This window comes from Cervus elaphus, chromosome 9 (assembly GCF_910594005.1).
Source record: "Cervus elaphus chromosome 9, mCerEla1.1, whole genome shotgun sequence".
Taxonomy (NCBI): domain Eukaryota; kingdom Metazoa; phylum Chordata; class Mammalia; order Artiodactyla; family Cervidae; genus Cervus; species Cervus elaphus.
Genome location: NC_057823.1, coordinates 52,379,717 through 52,399,422, shown reverse-complemented (window position 1 = coordinate 52,399,422; position 19,706 = coordinate 52,379,717). Strand labels below are relative to the sequence as shown.

General features: G+C 53.3%; 1 protein-coding gene across 3 annotated transcripts in view; it reads left to right on the top strand.

Moving 5' to 3' along the window:
• NRG2 (neuregulin 2) overlaps window positions 1-18,928 on the top strand; it is a 256,782-nt gene extending 237,854 nt beyond the window's left edge. For 2 of the 3 annotated variants that reach the window (XM_043912943.1, XM_043912942.1), the window contains exons 7-11: window positions 8,104-8,206; window positions 10,679-10,802; window positions 11,151-11,278; window positions 12,099-12,326; window positions 16,977-18,928. In XM_043912943.1, coding sequence (XP_043768878.1) covers window positions 8,104-8,206; window positions 10,679-10,802; window positions 11,151-11,278; window positions 12,099-12,326; window positions 16,977-17,736 — 1,343 coding nt within the window. In that variant the 3' untranslated portion in view covers window positions 17,737-18,928. Of the gene's footprint in view, window positions 1-4,207; window positions 4,232-8,103; window positions 8,207-10,678; window positions 10,803-11,150; window positions 11,279-12,098; window positions 12,327-16,976 lie in introns of all 3 variants that reach the window. The other variant, XM_043912941.1, reaches the window with a different exon arrangement.
• The last annotated feature ends 778 nt before the right edge of the window (window positions 18,929-19,706 follow it).

Here is a 19,706-nt window from a genome sequence, read left to right as displayed (position 1 = left end):
CAGTGTGCTGAGAATAGTGTGAGCCCTGGAGCTTGGGGGATGAGGCCATGACTGTGGCGGGTTTTATCTGGGGCTGGGAGCAGTTCCTTCAAGTGCCGTCAGGTGGCGGTGGAGCAGAGCAGAAAGCCACAGACTGGCCGTGGACTCCATCTGGGGCCCAGCGGTCCATGGCCCCCATCCTCCAGAGTTCACTAGGCCCCTGATCAACCTGCCATCCACCTCCTCCTCTCCAGGGAGGACAGATGGGTCCCCTGAGGAATTCAAACTGGATTGATGGTGCCTGACATGAAGGGGCCGAGGGCAGGCCCCCTAAGAAAAGGGATTTGGGGCTCAGGGTAGAGAAAGGAACCTCCCCACCCTTCTCAGACCATATCACGAAAGCCTAGATGTATCCCCTTCACAAGAACCTGGAAGCCAAGATTTGAAGAGGAGCGTGGAGGTGCCAGGGAGGTGGGGGCTGGTCAGCCCAGATGATCAACTATCTTAATAGAGTGTTGGTGGCAGCTCTCTCCCCACGCCCCTCCCATTGGAAGCCAGGGAGGAAGGCCGTGGGGATAGGAACTGAGCCTGTGGGCACGTGGCCCAACAGAATTCTCCTGAGCCCAGGCTCCAGGACCAACTGCAGGGTCAGATCAGCCCTGTTGGAGGACTGCAAGTCAGGAGGGTAGAGCAGTCAGGCAGGGCTGAGGACCAGGAGAGAGACAGTGGAGGGCCTTTTCCTTCTCCCCCTTCGGCCCAGAGCCTCTCCCTAGCTTACGGGACTGTTCTGGACAGGGAGTCCCAGTGCATCCTGAATCAGAGCAGTGGAGCTTCCAGAACTCGGCCGCTGTCCAAGCTTCCCTACCAGCTGGGCGTCTTCAGCTTTCAGCTCAGGTCTCCTGGGAGGGTCAGCCGGGCCCCGGGAGCCTAGGAAAGAATCTGGAAATGCAGCCTTTCTGCCTGGTATTATTGGGATTCTTGCTGGCACCTTTTGGTAAAGGATTTATACTCTTCAAGCACTTCGCCCAGAGCACTTCATGCAGTGTCTATCAGATAATTGAGAAGGGAGCATAAAATGCTAACTTAAGTGTTCAGGCTTGGATTCAGAGGGACCTGAATAATATTGCCAGCAGCTAAGCTTACTGTTCTGGGGGCCTCATTTAACCTCTCTGATTTTCTCATCTGTAAAATGGGGATAATGGCATCTATGCCCTGAGGGTCGCTGTGAGGATGAAACGAAGGGAGACACACGACAGGCTTAGTTGAGGGCCTGCAGTTGTTGCTTGAACACAGCCAAGCTCTTCTCCCAGCTACTGCTGGCCTGGGGGTGAGGGCCCCCCAGAGGCTGACTCTCAGCACATCCTGAGCAAAGTGTCTGACCTTCCCCCTCTGTCCAGACAGCCTCTAGACCTACGGCCACAGTAACTTCCCCTTCTTCCCCTGACAGCTCCTGTACTTCCTAAGAATCAAAACTTGTGCACCTGGATACCCCTCACGTACAAGAGCACCAATCTGCACTCACACAAACACACGAGCACATGCCTGCACTCGCACGCCAACACACACGTGTGCTGACACCTGCTTACACAGACACACACACACGAGCACATGAGCACATGCTCTTGGGTCCACATCAGGACCTCCTCGTCCAGGAGCCTGTGACCATGTGTCTCAGGGCCTGTCCAGGATGGAGACTTTGCCTGTTGTCTGATCAGCCGGCCCTGCTGGGAGTTCAGCAGCAGGTGACCATGGTTACTGGTCAGTATGCAAATTTCTGTCCAGTGGGACCTGTCTGTGACTTGTGTCACTCTATGCTGGCTGAGTCGCAATCAGTGAATATGATGAGCAGAAGACTGTTTGGGTTTTTGTTTGGTTTTTGTTTTGCTGGGGCTGACATAGCTGCAGGCCCCTCAGAATCCACCCACGGGGCAAGGGAAGCGGGGCTGCCTTCTAGTGGCCAGCCAAGCCCTCAGTCACATAACCAGTCCTGCCAGCTACTGCTGTTGATCCAAGACAGTACTGGCCTTTGACTCAAAGGGGAGGCCAGTCAGGAGCCCCCAAAGCTGCTGCTGTACTGCTTGGTTCCCAGAGGAGTGATACAGGGGAAAACTCTTAAATGACTTTGGGAGCCCTGCTCACTTCTCCAGGTGGTCGTTGTCCTGAGGACTAGCCAGTCAGGCCTGCCCAAGGACTCAATGGGCAGGAATAGCCATGGCTTAGCCCCAAGAGATCACAGACCTGGCCTGTAGCCTCCTTTCTGCCTCCAAATTTGCTGTGTGACCTTGGGAAAGTGTCCTAGCACCACTGGCCCACAGCTGCCTCATCTAATACAAACACCACCACGAGTAGAGCCCAGACCGGCTCTGTGAACCATCGTTCTCTCAGCCTCTGGGGTGCTGTGGCCAAGTGGGCTCTTCTCTCTGGAGAGCCTGGGTGCATATCCAAATGCTGTGAGCTCTGTCGAGCTGCCTGGAGGGTCCCTAGGGCTACAGGATTAGCCGCTCAGTGAGAGCTGCCCCTGAGGACCCCTTGAGTCTGTCAAGTTTGTGCCGCTTGCTTAGCATAGCTGGCCAGCCCAGGGAGCCCCAAGAGAGGAGAGGACTTGCTGTGTTAAGAACTCCTACCTTCTACAGTACATGTAAAACCACAAAGAGGTCACCCTCAACCTCAAATTTAACAGGAGTGCCCAGGAGGGTTCATGTTTGGAAGAGCTGGGGTTCAGGCTTCAGGGGTGTGGTCGCTGCATGGAATCGAGGGGTCAGAGCCCCAGGATCTTCCTCAAGTCTCTCAGTCAGAGCTGTCCTGCTCTCTTGCCCTTTTCCAATGGCAGAGCCCTCTGGACTCCCTGTCAGGAAGCAGAGGAGAAATCCAGGGCTGGACACACGTGCCCATGCTCCCCTCCTCCACAGGAGATGAGATGAGAACCTCAGAACACAATTCCACCTCCTGGGCTCTGGGGGAGCTTGCTCTGCATGTGGGGAGGCCATGGAGAGGGCCCTGGCCCACCACCTTGCCCATATTCCTATCCCTGGCTACAGGCACCTTTGACACATGAGGAAACAGAAACTATGACTTGCTCCCCGCCCCACACACACAGCAAACTGGGGACAAAAGAGAGACTCGAAGCCCACACTCAGATGCCGGCTGCTACCGTAGAATGCTAGGTGCACTTTTCAAAAACATTGGGGAGATTTCTGGGCTCCCACCCCAGAGCCCGGTTCCGTTGGCCTGGACGATTCTGAAGCACAGCCGGGTTGCAGACCTTCCAGGGATCCCGTAGCCAGGCCTGATCCCCATTCAACAGATGAGAGACTGAGAGCCAGACAGGCAGGGAACTCTGGGGCCGCACAGCAGGTCAGTGCCAGAGCGGATTCCTGGGCAGGCCCTCTTACCTGAGCCTTCGATGTCCTGGGCGTCTACCTCGAAGGACCGTGAAATTGCACATTCACAACATGATCCCACTTCAAGGAGCACAACTGGCTGCCATGCAGGGGGCACAGGTGTTCTACAGGTGCACGCTTGTCTCTTTCTCCAAGTGAAGTTTGCTTTCCTAAGTGGTGAAAGTAGGCTGACACCCCAAGGCCTCACCCCTGCAAGTTTCTAGGATGTTGGGGGTGTCAGGTGGAGAAGTGATCTGCTCCCCTCCCCACTCCTGCTCCCCACAGACTCTGAGCCTCTATGCCAAGCTCCTAGTAGATGGGCAGGCCAGTGAGGCCCGAGGGGACAGAACAGGGACGAGGAGCCAGTCTGAGTACCCTCTGCGCTCATTCTGAACAGAAAAAAAGGACCCCGTGAATGAGCTCAAGCAGAGCAGGCTGTCCCCAGGAGGGGCTGACGCTGGAGTTGGGAGGGGGAGTATGGGGATGCCTCGGACCCCTGCCCCCCACTCACTTTCCTCCCCGGGGACATCTGCCAACTGACTTCTGCCCCTCCCCACCAGGTACTAACCCCACAGCTCATCTCTAAAGAACCCGCCCTGCCTGCTGAGCCTAACCCTTCTTCTCCCTACCCCCCAGCAAGGGCTCCTGGGGGCTGGGTGCCAGGGAAGGGGCTCAGGAGGCTGGGAGGGGACCCCACTAACCTGCTTTCACCTCACAGGCTGCTGCTGGTGTCTGAAGAGTCCTGACCAACGTTTCTCTCTCTCTCTCTCCCGCCCTTCCCCCATCTCTGTCTGTATCTCTCCCTCCATCCCTTCCCCCTCTGACCCTCCTCTCTCCCGCACTGCCAGAGCACCTTGGATTTGAACTAAAGGGTACGGAGCCTCTATGTATGGGTCAGCACCAACCACACAGTCCCTCTCCTCAGCCTCTGACACCATGTGTGCTGGATGTTGAGTTTCCTTTCCCCCAAAATGGAAAAGGGAGGATTTCAGAAATCCCCCCGTCCCTGCCAGGATATCCTATAGTAAACTACACTGATGGGGAGACGAGAAAAGCTTATGCATGGCAGGGTGCCCTGGGGTTCAGACTGTGCCCAGTTACAGCAGCGCCCCCTTGCCTGGGGCTGATCACCAGGGTACTCAGGGAAACAGGCCCTGTGAGCTGTATGCGGCCCAGTGGGTTGGCCAAAAAGCCAGGTCCCTCGGAAAGTGGGTGTCCAGAAGCCACAGAATCTTGCTTCGGAGAACTGTGCAGAGAGGCAGCCCTTTCAATTTAACTTTGATTCTCCTTCCTTTTCCCATTTCCATTTCCATTGCTTTTCATTCTGCACCGGGCTGGCAGCTGATAACACCTATTTGTCTTCGCCCCCTGCCTCGTGTTTGTCTGCCAGGCTTTGCCATCTGCTTGAGGCTGTTACTCCCATCATGATCTGTCTCCACGAGGGCACATGTGTTTGTCTATGGGCAGCACCAGCGAGGGTCTAGGGTGGGCTGGTACCTCCTGCCTCCCAGCTCAGAACCTTACCTCCCTCCCGTGACTGCCCTCTGGCCCCTGGAAGATGCCCTGGGCAGGAAGGGACTCTGAGGTCCATCTTCCCAGCTCTCTGGCTTTGTGCTGGGAGCCTCCACCCCGGTCCACACGTATAGCCTAAGAGAAGCAGGAGCTCAAGAGGGGTTGAGGCTTCGATGCAGTCAGAACTCAGATGTGTGCAGAGCTGGCAGTTATGAAAAAGCTGTTCTTATGGCAGGTTTGGGGAGGCCCCAGTTCCCCCAGCACCTAGCCACCGTCAGCTATTCTCAGAAGATGGAGCTGAAAGTCTATGTGTAAGAGTATGTCTGTCTGTCTATCTGCTGTGATGGGGTGGGGAGGAGAGGGGTCAAGTCTGTGGTGTCCATGTGATCCTGACAGGGGACATGGGTGAATCTGTAGGGGTGTGTGTCTGTGTTGTTATGGGGGGCTGACGTGTTTACACCTCGTTGGGTCTCTCAGTGCAGGGTGTGAGCACATGGAGAGGGGCAGTGGGTGCAGTCTTTGTTGTTAAGAGTTGAGCATGAGCAGTGGGTGTGGAGGCAAGTGTGAGCATCTATAATGTGACTGTCTGTAAAGGTGGTCTGTATATTCATTCAGTCACCAACTCAAAAACGTCTCCTGAGCCCCAGAGTTGGCCAGACCCTGGGGATCTAGCATGCAGAGTTGCTGCCAACAAGAACAAGCAAACAAGAAAGATATCAGATGGCAGTAAGCACTATACAGAAAATATCAGGTTAACCAAAAAGGTTGTTTGGATTTTTCCTTAAGATGTAATAGAAAAACCCAAAGGAACTTTTTGGCCAGCCTAATAAAAGGGAATGGGACAGCACCTAGCCAGGGTGGGGACTGACTCTAACTAAGTGATCAGAGAAAGTTTGTCCAGCGAGGTGATGTTTGGGCTAAAACTTGACAGAAAGTAGCCAGCCCTGCAAACAGTAGGTGGGGGTGGAGTGTTTATGGTGGGGACACAGCAAGTTAGGGATGACATGGATAGGCCTGCCTTGTTCAGTGGGTGGAAGGACTGCCAGTGACTCTGGGACACAGCAGATATGGGGGAGAGGACCACAGATGGCATTGAAAGGAAGGGACCGGGTGACCCTGCGTCTTGTGGGCCATGGTAAGGCTTTAGGTTGTATTTGAATTGCAGAGGGACGCCAGTGTGGGTTTTTAAGCATCCTTAAAATGATCTGCTTTATGATCATTATGAGGAGTAAAGTGATCTGCTTTATGATTGGAAATCAATGTGGCTTCGGGGCAGAGAATAGACTGGGTAAGGGGACAGGATGTGGAGGAATAGAAGCAAAGAAACCAGTCAGACGGTGGACAGCTGTCCAGGGAGAGATGGCATCATCTTGGACAAAGCTGGAAGCCCCGGAAGAGGTAAGAAGTGGTCAGATCCGGGATCTACTTGGGAGGTAGAGCTGAGGGGACCTGCTGATGGATCAGGTACCAGAGTGGGTGGGAAGATCAGAAACGAATGATTCTGAGGCTTAGAGCCTGTATAGCAGGAAAAGTGGTGCTGCCACCATAGAGATGGGAAGGGCAGAGGGCAGGTTGGGGGGTGGGCAGAGGGAGTCAGTGCATCTGCTTGGCCATGGCCCTTGGCTATAGGAATCTGGAGCTAGGGGAGAAGTTGGTACAAGAGAGAGAAATGTGAGATTCAGCGGCATACAGATGGTATCTCCAGTCTGAGTCTGAGTGAGATGCTGGAGGGCAAGAGGACAGGTAGGGAGAGGAAGACGCCTGAGCGCTCCGGGTCTTTCTGCCCTGAGGCCCACATGGAAGAGCTGGGAGCAGCAGCTGAGACAGAGGAGCCAGTGCAGGAGGAAGAGATCCAGGGGAGGACTAGCCGGGGACGTGAGCCCAGCTGGGGGAGTGCTGAGAGGGAAGCGAATGCACCAGAGGCCTGGCAGCAGGGGGTTGTTGGTGACCGTGACCAGAGTGATGGAGACAGAGGCCTGACTGGAGGACTGAGTGGTGGCCGGGGAGGAGAACCATAGGCAGGACGAGGACCACAGAGCCCAGAGGTGGGGATCTTGGGTAAAGGGCTGTTTGTTTTACGACTTTGCATGACTGTGTGTCCGTGGGCCTGCTCACGTGCACGGTGGATGTGCGTGAGTGTATCCCTGTATCCCTGTGAAGGGTCTGTGTGTCAGCCAGGCATAGTCCTCCAGGTATGTGTGTCTGGGCGTCTGTACCCAGTCTGTGCTGCTGGGTGTAATTTTCCACAGGAGATGCTGCAAGCCTGGGGGCCTAGGGACATTGCCCAGGGTTCTACCAAGTTGTTGGATCTGGTCCCCACTTATCCCAGTCCTGCTCGAAGGGAGCAATGTGAAAGGACCAGCCAGCAGGTCCAAGTGGGAGTGAGGGTGACCATGTTGTATGCTACCCCCTTTATCCTTCTCTTCCTCCAGGCTTCCTCTGTTCTAGAAGGGTAGGGGCTGCCCCACCAAAAAATGGAGGTAGAGGGGATGGTTGAGTCTTTTGTAAGGTTCTGAGGCCCAGCCTAGCTCAGCTCCTTCAGAAGAGCAGAGGTCACTCCTGAGCACAGGGGTGTCCCAGGGAGCTGTGCTGTCACTTGTGGGCTCCCCACAGGCAGAGACGGGGGCCAGAGTGGGCCAGGGCCACAACTCTGACCAGGCTGTAGGGATAAACCAAAGCCTTTCTCCCCATGCCCGCCTCTGCAGGCCTGGCCCACTCTGTCCCTGATCCTGGCACCCTTCCTAAAGCTAGGCTCTGGACCTGATGTCTAGATCAAGAACAAGTCCAAGAACAAGCTTGTTCTCTAGCCCTGAACAAGCCACTTTCGACCTTCCTCAGGAAGCCAAAGTGGCCAGGTCTCTGCCCAGGGCCTACATGTTCACCACTGTGAAGACCAGTTTCCCCAGCCTATCAAGGCTCTTGGCAGCCACCAGGCCATAGTGGGTTGCCCTCCCCTATGACCTTGGGACCTTCACCTTCATCCCACCTCCTCCATCCCCCTGCATTTTCCACTCATCGGGTAGAACACAGGGTTTGGGAAAGTGAACTCAGGGGTAGTCACTGGTGACCAGGTTCATGGGTGGGTGGAGTTCGGGAGAGCAGGAGGGAGGGAACTGGCTGGGGAGGGAAGAGATGGATGGGAGCCCGAGGTATGAGGGGTAGGGGAGGGTCTGCACCCCTGCCTCTGTGGGTCTGCCCCCTGCCTGCCCCCTCACACCCTCTACCCCTGCAGAAGCTGAGGAACTGTACCAGAAGAGGGTCCTGACCATCACTGGGATTTGCGTGGCTCTGCTGGTGGTGGGCATCGTCTGCGTGGTCGCCTACTGCAAGACCAAGTGAGTTGTCAGCACTCAGGCCAACAAGGGGCTGCTTCTGTGGGGACGGGCTCTCCTCTCCACTCCGCCATGCCTGGCCTGCCCCTTGCTCTTCCCCTCTGCCCCTTAGGGGCTTCTGCAGCTGGTGTGAGGCCAAAGGGCCAGGCCAAGAAGCAGGAGCAGAGGGTGGGAGAGACAGACCCCAGAGGACTGAACAAGAGTGGTCATAAGCACAGGCATTGGAAGAAGACAGACTTGGGTTCAAATCCAACTCTGCCATTTCCTGTAACCCTGTGGAAATTGATGAACCTCTCTGAGTCCTCATCTGTAAAATGGGCATGATTCTCGTATGTACCTCAGAGCATCCTGCAGGGAGCATCTGCCCTGTCAAATAGGCAGACACTGGGGCAGTGTGGGGGTGGGGAAGCACAGAGAGGAAGGCCCCTTCTCAGGGAAAAGAGCTCAAAGAGAGTTGCCTGGCCCCACCTAGGAGCAGTCCAGGCAAGACACCTTCCAACACAGAGAAGGAGGGGTTGGGGCACCCCTGAGTAGAGGAAAGGTGACGTCAGAACCTTGGAGCAAGGGGCAGAAATGGGGCTGGACAATTCAATTCTTGCTTTGCAGAACAAAGCAAGCTAAAAGACAAATGCCAGGGAGTATTGACTGTGTTCATGGAGTTTGAGCAGCCCAGGCTAGTTGGAGCAAAGGGCGGGGGTCAAGAAAACAAGGTGCATGAGTCTAAAAGAACAGCTGGAGCCTGAATGTCAAGCTAGGGAGCCTGGGTTTATCCTACAGATGGCAGGAAGCCATTGCAGGTTGTAAAGTGATGTAGTACAGAAAGAGTATTGTCACATCTGTTCTTATCTAGAAAGCAGGAATCTGGGCATGACCACCATTTGGGGGGCTGAGCCCTGGGGTCTTGGTTACTGCTGCCCCTATATATGAGATCAAAGGCTTGCCAACCTTGAGATTTAGGACTCAAGGAGCCCAGAGAGGAGACTGAGCCCACATAGGAAAACTGATGCCCAAAACTGGGCAGGGGGGTTGGGAAGCAAGCACCATGTTCTAACCTATACTACATTTACTCGTTTCAACAAACTTTAATTCAATGCCTGCTGAACAGACACTAGGCCCTGCAACCAGGCAAATGGCCAGGGCTCTAAGCAAGATGTTCGGGATTACGGGATATATTTCAGGGGTGCCTAACCTCAGCTGGAGGGCAGGAAGGATTTCCCTGAAAAAGGTGCATTTTAGCTGGGCCTCTGGGAGTTGGTGATGGACAGGGAGGCCTGGCATGCTGCGATTCATGGGGTTGCAAAGAATCGGACACAACTGAGCAACTGAACTGAACTGAAGTTAGCTCAACTCAGAAGTTAGCAGGTGAAGGGGCATAGAATGTGCTGCAATTAAATGCAAAGGCCCAGAGGCCAGAGAGGCACAGTGTCGGATCAGAAACAAGCCCTCCAAGGATGCAATGAGTGGGGGTGTGGAGAGATAGTGCTAGGGAGAGGGACAGGATGCTGAAGACCCATGAAGGGTTTGTAGCAGAAGAGTGACATGATTAGTCTTGACGATTACAAAACAGATATACTGAGCTCTTAACGTGTGCCAAAGGAAAGAGGCCCCACAGGTCTTGTTTCCCTGACAACAACATCCTGTTTTATTTTTTTTCATAGCACTTCGCTGAAAGTACTTGTTTATTTATTTTTATTATTTTTTATTTTTAATTTATTTTTATTATTATTAGGAGAGGCAGATGATGTGTTTATCATCTGCCTCTCCTACTGGCCTGCAAGCTCCATGAGGACAGAAACTATATCTGTCTTCTCTGCTCCAAAACTGCATCTTTGCTTTGTTCAGTCACTAAATCACCTCTGACTCCTTGCAACCTGCTGGACTGCAGCCTGCCAGGCTCCTCTGTCCTTGGGATTTCCCAGGCAAGAACACTGGAGTGGAATGCCATTTCCTCCTCCAGGGGATCTTCCCGACCCAGGGGTCAAACCCGCGTCTTCTGCATTGGCAGGCGAGTTCTGGCACATAGTAAAAACCCAATCAATACCAAATAAATGAATGAATGAGCAAGTGGGTCAGCACTGTGCTTGAATATCTTATCTACTCTTCATACTCAGTGGTCTTTGAAGTGGATAGATGATCAGTCCATTTTACAGATGAGGAAAGTGGAGCATGGAGAGTTTAAATAACTTGCCCAGAGTTACACAGCTAGAAAGTAGAGTTCTACTATCTCAGCAGAGCCAAAGCTCATTACCACTACACTCAGGTACTGCTGAATGCAGGCTGGTAGTGATGATGTAGGGGTTTATTGAAGGGGTCCTGGCTGAGGGCAGCCTGAGCCCAGGAAGAGCAGTAGCAGGAGATGCCATGGCAGTCCAGGGCACAGGTAGCCCAGTTCCCTGGAGTGACAGCTAGGGGAGTTCCTGCTTTGTGTGTGTCGTGGGGTATGGGGGTGCCAGGCTAATGCACCTTCTCCTGCAGGAAACAGCGGAAGCAGATGCATAACCACCTCCGACAGAACATGTGCCCTGCCCACCAGAACCGGAGCTTGGCCAACGGGCCCAGCCACCCCCGACTGGACCCTGAGGAGATCCAGATGGCAGACGTGAGTGGTGATCCCTGGCCCCACTCTGACCCCTTGCAGTAGAACCCGCCTTCTCATGCCCCCTGCAAGAATGGGTCAGGGAGGCAGCAGCCCATCCTGGGCTCAACCTTGCCTGCTAGCCTGGCCTCGCCTCCCCAGGATGACTTAGCCTTGCTTGGCCCACTTCCTCAAGGGAGATCAGGGGCTGGACTTCCAGGAGCCACTGCTGCCCTAACACCGAGTCGCATATCCAGTGGACCATCCCCCCCACCACCTGAAGCTTACCGTCTCATTTCCCCAAGCCCACCAGGAAGGAGGGCCAACTTGGTCATCTGTCACTAACTGCCCCCCTCAAACTCTCTGTTGCAGTATATCTCCAAGAATGTGCCCGCCACAGACCATGTCATCCGGAGGGAAACAGAGACCACCTTCTCTGGGAGCCACTCCTGTTCTCCTTCTCACCACTGCTCCACAGCCACGCCCACCTCCAGCCACAGGTGGGCACCACCACAGAGCCTTGCAGACTCCTGTATGCACACCCACAGGGCATGCACACACACATCATACACCTGCCTGGGGACACACACAAAACCCCAGCCAGGCTGGGCTCTGTATTAAGGGTCCTAGTGAGCCAGAGGATAGAGGTAGGGGGATTCAAGCCAGAACCCACCACCAAATGTCCATCCAGGTCAATAAACGGGATTCCCTTTTCTAGTCTAAACCAGCCCCAGAGGAGCAACAGCATCACTGTGCTCCCATCTAACATTTAGTTCTGTTTGGACGTCATCAGCACCACTTCATCTGGCAAAAAGTGCCTGGTCCCTCAAGTACCCACAGCTATTCAGTGTCCTCTCCTGGGGTTTCCACGTGAACCTAATCCACCTGAGCGTCCTCTCCAAAGGTAGGGAGGCCTGTCTACACAAGCACAAAGTCATACAGCTCTAAAAAGAACCCTTTCTTCCCTGGGGAGCGGGGCCCCTGTATATTGGCCACTGGGGCTGGGTGCTTGCGGCAGGTGTCCCGGGACCACAGTAGTGGAAGGGGTCACAGCCGAGGAGACCAAGGGGAGGTTGTTGCAGGGAGGAAAGGAAAGGGCTGTGTGCACTGCAGCCCACATCCACAGGCCTTCAGCTCTCCTCCTCCTCAGATTGGGCTTTAGCACTTACGATACTACACATCAGCTCAGAGTGGAGGACAGTGAGCTGAGGGAGACTGAGAGGAGTGAAGAACCAGGGCAGGGGTGGGCCTGGGACCACACGTGCTGGGCTGCCCTACCCCCTCCTGTCCCCTCATGTCACTCCCACCTGGCTTCTCCAGGCATGAGAGCCACACATGGAGCCTGGACCGTTCTGAGAGCCTGACCTCTGACTCCCAGTCGGGCATCGTGCTGTCATCAGTGGGTACCAGCAAGTGCAACAGCCCAGCGTGTGTGGAGGCCCGGGCACGGCGGGCAGCGGCCTACAGCCTGGAGGAGCGGCGCAGGGCTGCCGTGCCACCTTACCACGACTCCATAGACTCCCTGCGTGACTCCCCACACAGTGAGAGGTCAGTCCCCGTGACCTGCGCCCACCTCAACCGGAGAGATGGCACCACTGACCTGGGGCCGATCCTGTGGTCACCTCAGAAACACTCCAAAGAGCCTCATCCCCCTTTTTCAGATGGGCAAGCAAGGTCCCTGAAAAGTTCAATGTTCTGCTCAGGGTCATTAACATGTTAATGACAGGCTGGGACTCCAGCCAGTAGACCCTAGTGTGTTATGACTATTTAATTTAATTGTCCTACTAGGACACTTTTCAGAGTGGAAGAGAATGTTATTAATAATCGCACTGGAACATCAGGAACAAACAGGGGCTGTCCTGGACAAACCAGAACATATGGTTGCCCTATGCTGGTGTCACCTAGAGGCCCCATGTCCTAGGAGAAACAGACACCAAGATCAAACAGATGAGAGAGTGGGAGGAGAGACTGTCTGTGAGGAAACTGATCAGTGCAGGATGGGAATGAGCCAAGAATGCCTGAGGCCCTGGAAGCATCAGCGTCTAGGCCCCCATGGATCAAGATGCCATTGGGTTCCCAAGCAATGAATGCAGTGAGAACCAGGAAATCCCCGTCTTCCCTGACTCACAGGCAGGAGTCACAGGGGCCAGGCTGCATCTTGGTCAGCCCTCAGATGGCCTCTTGGCAAGTAGGATCTCTGGGAGGAGAGCAGAAAAAGGGGCATGGTACTAGGAACTCTTCAGATGGTAAAGAATCTGCCTGCAATGCAGACGTCCTGGGTCTGATCCCTGGGTAGGAGAGATCCCCTGGAGAAGGGAATGGCTACCTGCTCTAGTATTCTTACCTGGAGAATTCCATGGACAGAGAAACCTGGAGGGCTACAGTCCATGGGGTCGCAAAGAGTTGGACACAACTGAGTGACTAACACTTCCATTTTCACAAGGAACTCCAGGCTAGGGTGGAGAAGGCTCAACTCAGCCTATTCCATGCCAGCCACAGGCACAAACCACTAAAACTCCCAGCTGCCCATGAAAAGAGCTAAACACAGAACACCCCACTAGGTTAGAGAAAGCCAGTCTGACCACAGGCTCTGGGAAGTAACTAGGTTTCTCTAATACTAACCTTTCTAAGCCCAGTTCCACCACCTGTGTGACTTGGGGCAGGTTGATCACCTCTGTGCTTTGGTTTCCTCACCTGTAGAACAGTGAACATTAAACCTGTCTCATGGCTCTTAGGAAGGCTACCTAAGATCAAGCTCAAAGCTCTTTGTCTCATACCTGACATGGAGCTTGTGCTCACTAGGTGGAGCTGTGGTTATCAACAGTAACAAGAGCAATAGGACTCCTTGATGGGTGGAGGTAGAAAGGTGGGCAGGGACTTCTGGGCGAGGGGAACACCCTGAGCCCTTCCAGTAGAGGCAGTGAGGACAGAGCTGGTGAGTGAGGTACCTCGAGGTGTGGGGAGAGGGGAGCTGGGCATAAGCAGGCAGGCTGGGGCTAGATAGACAACCAGTGGCCCTGGGTGGGTAAGCATGAAGGGCCTCCTAAAGCAGAGATGTGTTCTGGGAAGTGCATAGGCTGAAGGAAAGATCCTGGGGTGGGAGCATGACAAAAGTGAACATCCAGTCCCAGGATGGAGTAGAGCAGGGTGGAGGGTTTGATCCGGGAGAAAGGGAATGGGTAAGACTTGATGGATGTACATGTGGAAAATGTGGGAGAGGGAGGACAGGGGAGTCAGATGATTCAGAAAGACAGTATAAGGACTTGAGGAAGCAGTTAGGTGCCCAGCTCTACCGTTAGAAAGAGAGGCAAGGAGGTGAGGTAGACAATGGCTGGGCAAGAGGCTGGTTTACCCAGAAAGGGAAATGTGGAGAAAGAAAAGGGACTGGTGCCTGGGACTCAGACTGGGAGATATTTGGAAGGGCAAACTTTTGAAGGAACTGGTGCTCTTTAGCTCCAAGCAGAAATGCTTCAGTGTGGTCTTTGTAACTGTGCTCTGCGCTGAGCTCCTACTTGAGGTGGGAACAGTCACTTTCCTGAGGCAGATTTTAGCTTCACCTTAAAAAGGAATATTTCCCCACTGTAGCCATCAGCCAAGGGATGAACTGTCCATGAGGGAAGGGGAGTCCAAGTCACAGGGATGACTGAATGCAGGGACTAGCCTGAGTAATCGGGCAGTATGAGTCCTGGTTTCTGCCTGTTGTTGTTCAGTCGCTCAATTGTGTCCAACTCTTTGCAACCCTATGAACTTCAGCACACCAGCCTTCCCGGTCCTTCACTATCTCCCAAAGTTTCCTCAAACTCATGTCTATTGAGTCGATGATGCCATCCAACCAACTCACCTTCTGTCTCCCCCTTCTCTTCCTGCCCTCAGTCTTTCCTAGCATCAGGGTCTTTTTCAGTGAGTCTGTTCTTCGAATCAGATGGCTGAAGTAAACTGGAGCTTCAGCATCAGTCCTTCCAATGAATATTCAGGATTGATATTTATGATTGACTGGTTTGATCTCCTTGCTGTCCAAGGGACTCTCAAGAGTCTTCTCCAGCACCACAGTTTGAAAGCATCAATTCTTTGGTGCTCAGCCTTCTTTATGGTCCAACTGTCACATCCATACATGACTACTGGAAAAATCATAGCTTTGACTAGACAGACCTTTGTTAGCAAAATGATGTCCCTGCTTTTTAATTCTCTGTCTAGGTTTGTCATAGCTTTTCTCCCAAGGAGCAAGCATTTTTTATTTTTCATGGCTGCAGTCACTGTCCATGGTGATTTTGGAACCTAAGAAAATAAAGTCTGTCACTGTTCCCATTGTTTCCCCATCTATTTGCCATGAAGTGATGGGACCGGATCGCATGATCTTAGTTTTTTAAATGTTGACTTTTAAGCCAGCTTTTTCACTCTCCTCTTTCACTCTCATCAAGAGATTCTTTAGTTCCTCTTCACTTTCTGCCATTAGGGTAGTATCATCTGCATATCTGAAGTTACTGATATTTCTCCCAGCAATCTTGATTCCAGCTTGTGATTCATCCAGCCCAGCATTTTGCATGATGTACTCTACATATAAGTTGAATAAACAGGGTGACAATATACAGCCGTGATGTACTCCTTTCCCAATTTGGAACCAGTCCATTGTTCCATGTCTGGTTCTGTTGCTTCTTGTGCTGCATACAGGTTTCTCAGGAGGCAGGTAAGATGGTCTGGTATTCCCGTCTCTTGAAGAATTTTCCACAGTTTGTTGCCATACACAGTCAAAGGCTTTAGCAGAGTCAATAAAACAGGACTAGAGTTTTTCTGGAATTCTCTTGCTTTTTCTGTGATCCAACAAATGTTGGCAATTTGATTTCTGGTTCCTCTGCCTTTTCTAAATCCAGCTTGCATATCTGGAAGTTCTCGGTTCACCTATTGTTGGAGCCTAGCTTGAAGAATTTTGAGCATTACCTTGCTAGCGTGTGAAATGAGCACAACTGTGCAGTAGTGTGAACATTCTTTGGCTTTTGCCCTTCTTTGAGATTAGAATGAAAACTGATCTTTTCCAGTCCTGTGGCCACTGCTGAGTTTTCCAAATTTGCTGGCATAATGAGTGCAGCACTTTCACAGCATCATCTTTTAGGATTTGAAATAGCTCAGCTGGAATTCCATCACCTCTGCTAGCTTTGTTCATAGTAATGCTTCCTGAGGCCCACTTGACTTCACATTCCAGGATGTCTGGCTGAGTGATGGTGAGTGATCACACCATCATGGTTATCCAGGTCACTGAGACCTTTTTTATACAGTTCTTCTGTGTATTCTTGCCACCTCTTCTTAATCTCTTCTACTTCTGTTAAGTCCTTACCATTTCTGTTCTTCATTGTGCCCATCTTTGCATGAAATTGCTCCCTTGATACCTCTAATTTTCTTGAAGAGATCTCTAGTCTTTCCCATTCTGTTATTTTCCTGTTTCTTTGCATTGTTCACGTAAGGAGGCTTTCTTATATCTCCTTGCTATTCTTTGGAACTCTGCCTTCAGCTACTGTATCTTTCCCTTTCTTGTTTCCTTTTCACTTCTCTTCTCAGCTATTTGTAAGGCCTCCTCAGACAACCAGTTTGCCTTCTTGCATTTCTTTTTCTTGGGGATGGTTATAGTCACCACTTCTTGTACAGTGTTACGAACCTCTGTCCATAGTTCTTTGGCACTCTATCAGATCTAATCCCTTGAATCTGTTACTTTCACTGTATAATCATAAGGGATTTGATTTAGGTCATACCTGAATGGCCTGGGTTCACATCCCAGCTTGACCACTTCCTGGCTGTGTGAACCTTGAGTAAGTCACTTAAATGTTTTTGAGTCTCAGTTACCTAAGGAGTACTATGGCATTAACAGAAGCCTCTTACGAGATTTACTGTATTAGATGACCTGGCACATATAAAATGCCCCAGCCTAAGCCTGATCCAAAGTAACCATTCAGGAACACTGGTGTCTGTGAACATCCCCACAACCAAGGACCACTGATTCCATATGTGTATGGAATCACCCAACAATGCTATGGAATGACCACTGTGTTTATTCCTGATTCACAGATAAGTAAACCAAGGATCAGAGAAACTAAGGAAATTGCTTAGGGTCACTGAGGAATACCAGCATAGCTCCTGCGGGAGGGATGCTTTGCGTCAGGGCTGCCCCATCCCCTGGCCACCAGCCCATGTCTCTGCCTCTCCCCACAGGTACGTGTCTGCCCTGACCACGCCCGCGCGCCTGTCTCCCGTGGACTTCCATTACTCGCTGGCCACGCAGGTGCCGACTTTTGAGATCACGTCCCCCAACTCGGCGCACGCCGTGTCGCTGCCTCCCGCCGCGCCCATCAATTATCGCCTGGCGGAGCAACAGCCGCTCCTGCGGCAACCGGCGCCCCCCGGCCCAGGACCGGGGCCTGGGCCCAGCGCGGACATGCAGCGCAGCTACGACAGCTACTACTACCCCGCAGCGGGGCCGGGGCCGCGGCGAGGGGCTTGCGCACTGGGCGGCAGCCTGGGAAGCCTGCCCGCCAGCCCCTTCCGCATCCCGGAGGACGACGAGTACGAGACCACGCAGGAGTGCGCGCCCCCGCCGCCGTCGCGGCCGCGCGCCCGCGGCGCGTCCCGAAGGACGTCGGCGGGGCCTCGGCGCTGGCGCCGCTCGCGCCTCAACGGGCTGGCGGCACAACGCGCACGCGCAGCGCGGGACTCGCTGTCGCTGAGCAGCGGCTCGGGAGGCGGCTCGGCCTCGGGCTCGGACGACGACGCGGACGGGGCGCTGGCTGCCGAGAGCACGCCTTTCCTCGGCCTGCGCGCGGCGCAGGACGCGCTGCGCTCGGACTCGCCGCCCCTGTGCCCGGCGGCCGACAGCAGGACTTACTACTCCCTGGACAGCCACAGCACGCGGGCCAGCAGCAGACACAGCCGCGGGCCGCCCCCACGGGGCAAGCAGGACTCGGGGCCCCTCTAGGGCCCCCGCCGCCCCCTCCGCCTCGCCCGCCCCACTGTCTTTAAGGAGAACAGAGACCGCCGACTGGAGAGAGAAAGGAGGAAAAAGAAATAAAAATATTTTTATTTTCTATAAAAGGAAAAAGGTATAACAAAATGTTTTATTTTCATTTTAGCAAAAATTGTCTTATAATACTAGCTAACGGCAAAGACGTTTTTATAGGGAAACTATTTATATGTAACATCCTGATTTACAGCTTCGGAAAAAAAAAAAAGAAACAACAACAAAAAAAAGAGAGATGGGCCAATTTTTTGACTCTTTAATAGAAACCTATATTGTGGTGCCTTTTGCTGTACGCTAATATGGAGCTCCTGGAGAGAAGTGTGGGTTGCAGGGTTGGGGGAATGTAGGATCCCAAGCTGGCTGGGGGCAGAGGTGGGGGGCGGTGAAAAGGAAGCAGAGAAGAGAGGCCACGTGTTTGGGTTCGGGTGGGGGCGAGGGTAGGGGGGTCCCAAGGAAGAAAGTGAGGTCTGGAGTAGCTTTTGCTCCCTCGTAAGATCTGGAGTTCTGGTCCCCCTTAGCTGTGGGTGGGGATCCTAGGCTTGGAACTAGAGTTGGGGTCAGGTAAAGTCCAGGGGGAGACTAAGGCCCAGCGACAGCAACCAGAATGGGGAGGGGGCCTCCCCGCTCCTCACAGCTGCTAAGGAGGGGGGCTCTGAGAAACAGGTCTTCCCAACAGCCTCTGCCGGGGAGGGGGCAGCTCTGCCTGGGCCCCAGTGTTCGCGGCTCCTCCTCCCCTGTGGCCTCCAGGACGCCCCTCCGTCCTCTGCAGCACCTTCGTTTACAGGTCGTCTTTTCTATTTTACGCCTGCATGTCCTTTGCATTTCAGATTCTTTAGATTGGATGCATGGTCACACTGGGACCGAGAAGAGCCACTCAACAGTGTATTTGATTCCCCTTTTAGCAATAAAGTAACACCATTTCCTTCTCACAGCTGGACTCCCATCCCCCAGCCCACCTATGACTTCCACTTCCTCTCCAGCCCTGACCTCCCCACCCCACAAAACTGGGTCCACTGCTAATTTGTCAAAAAGGTAATTGTTTAAAAAAAAAATCCTAAACAAATGGGAACCCTGCCCCTTGAAATGTCCAAACACCTGACTGTTGACACTTGAACATTTTTATATTATAAATAAAATCAGAAATAACTCATGTTTGACTGTGTGTGCCTAGCCCCTAGGTGAGGAGGGAAGACAGAGGATGAAGACCTGTGATAGAGATGGATGGCTTTTGGTGTGGAGGTTGGAGAGAGCCAGAGCAGTTCCTGGGAGGAAGTGTGTTAGTCACTCAGTGGTGTCTCACTCTTTTCGACCCCATGGACTGTAGCCGGCCAGACTCCTCTGTCCATGGGATTCTCCAGGCAAGAATACTGGAGTGGGTAGCCATTCTCTTCTCCAGGGGATCTTCCAGACCCAGGGATTGAACCCTGGCTTCCAGCATTGCAGGCAGATTCTTTAACATCTGAACCAGCAGTTGGGGGGAAAGAGACCCTCCCTTCAATCTCACTGGCTCCAACTCCCAGAATGGGATCCAACCCTCCTCCCTTTTCTGAGAACATTCACCAGGTGTCCCCCAACACCTCTCCCCTACCACCCCATGGCTGCTGGGGAACCTGGCTAAGGGGCTGATGGAGATTACTCTGCTTTGAGCTCAGCCTTAGAACGCTGGCCCAGTTCCTGCCCTGGAGCTCCAGGGGGCAGAATGAGGCAAGAGTTTCCAGGCCTAGGTGGGTGAGAAGGGAAGGGTTGTAAGGTTGGCACTGGAAGAGCTGAGGCAAGATGACCCTTGGGGCCTCAGGCATGTCACAGGCAAAGTCTGGACATGAAAATGGCATAATGGGTACCCTCAGCTGCCAGGAGGTGCTGGGGTTTTTTATATCCCCTCAAAGCCAGGGCTTGTCTAAACTTGCAGTCTCTGATGGAGAGTACAT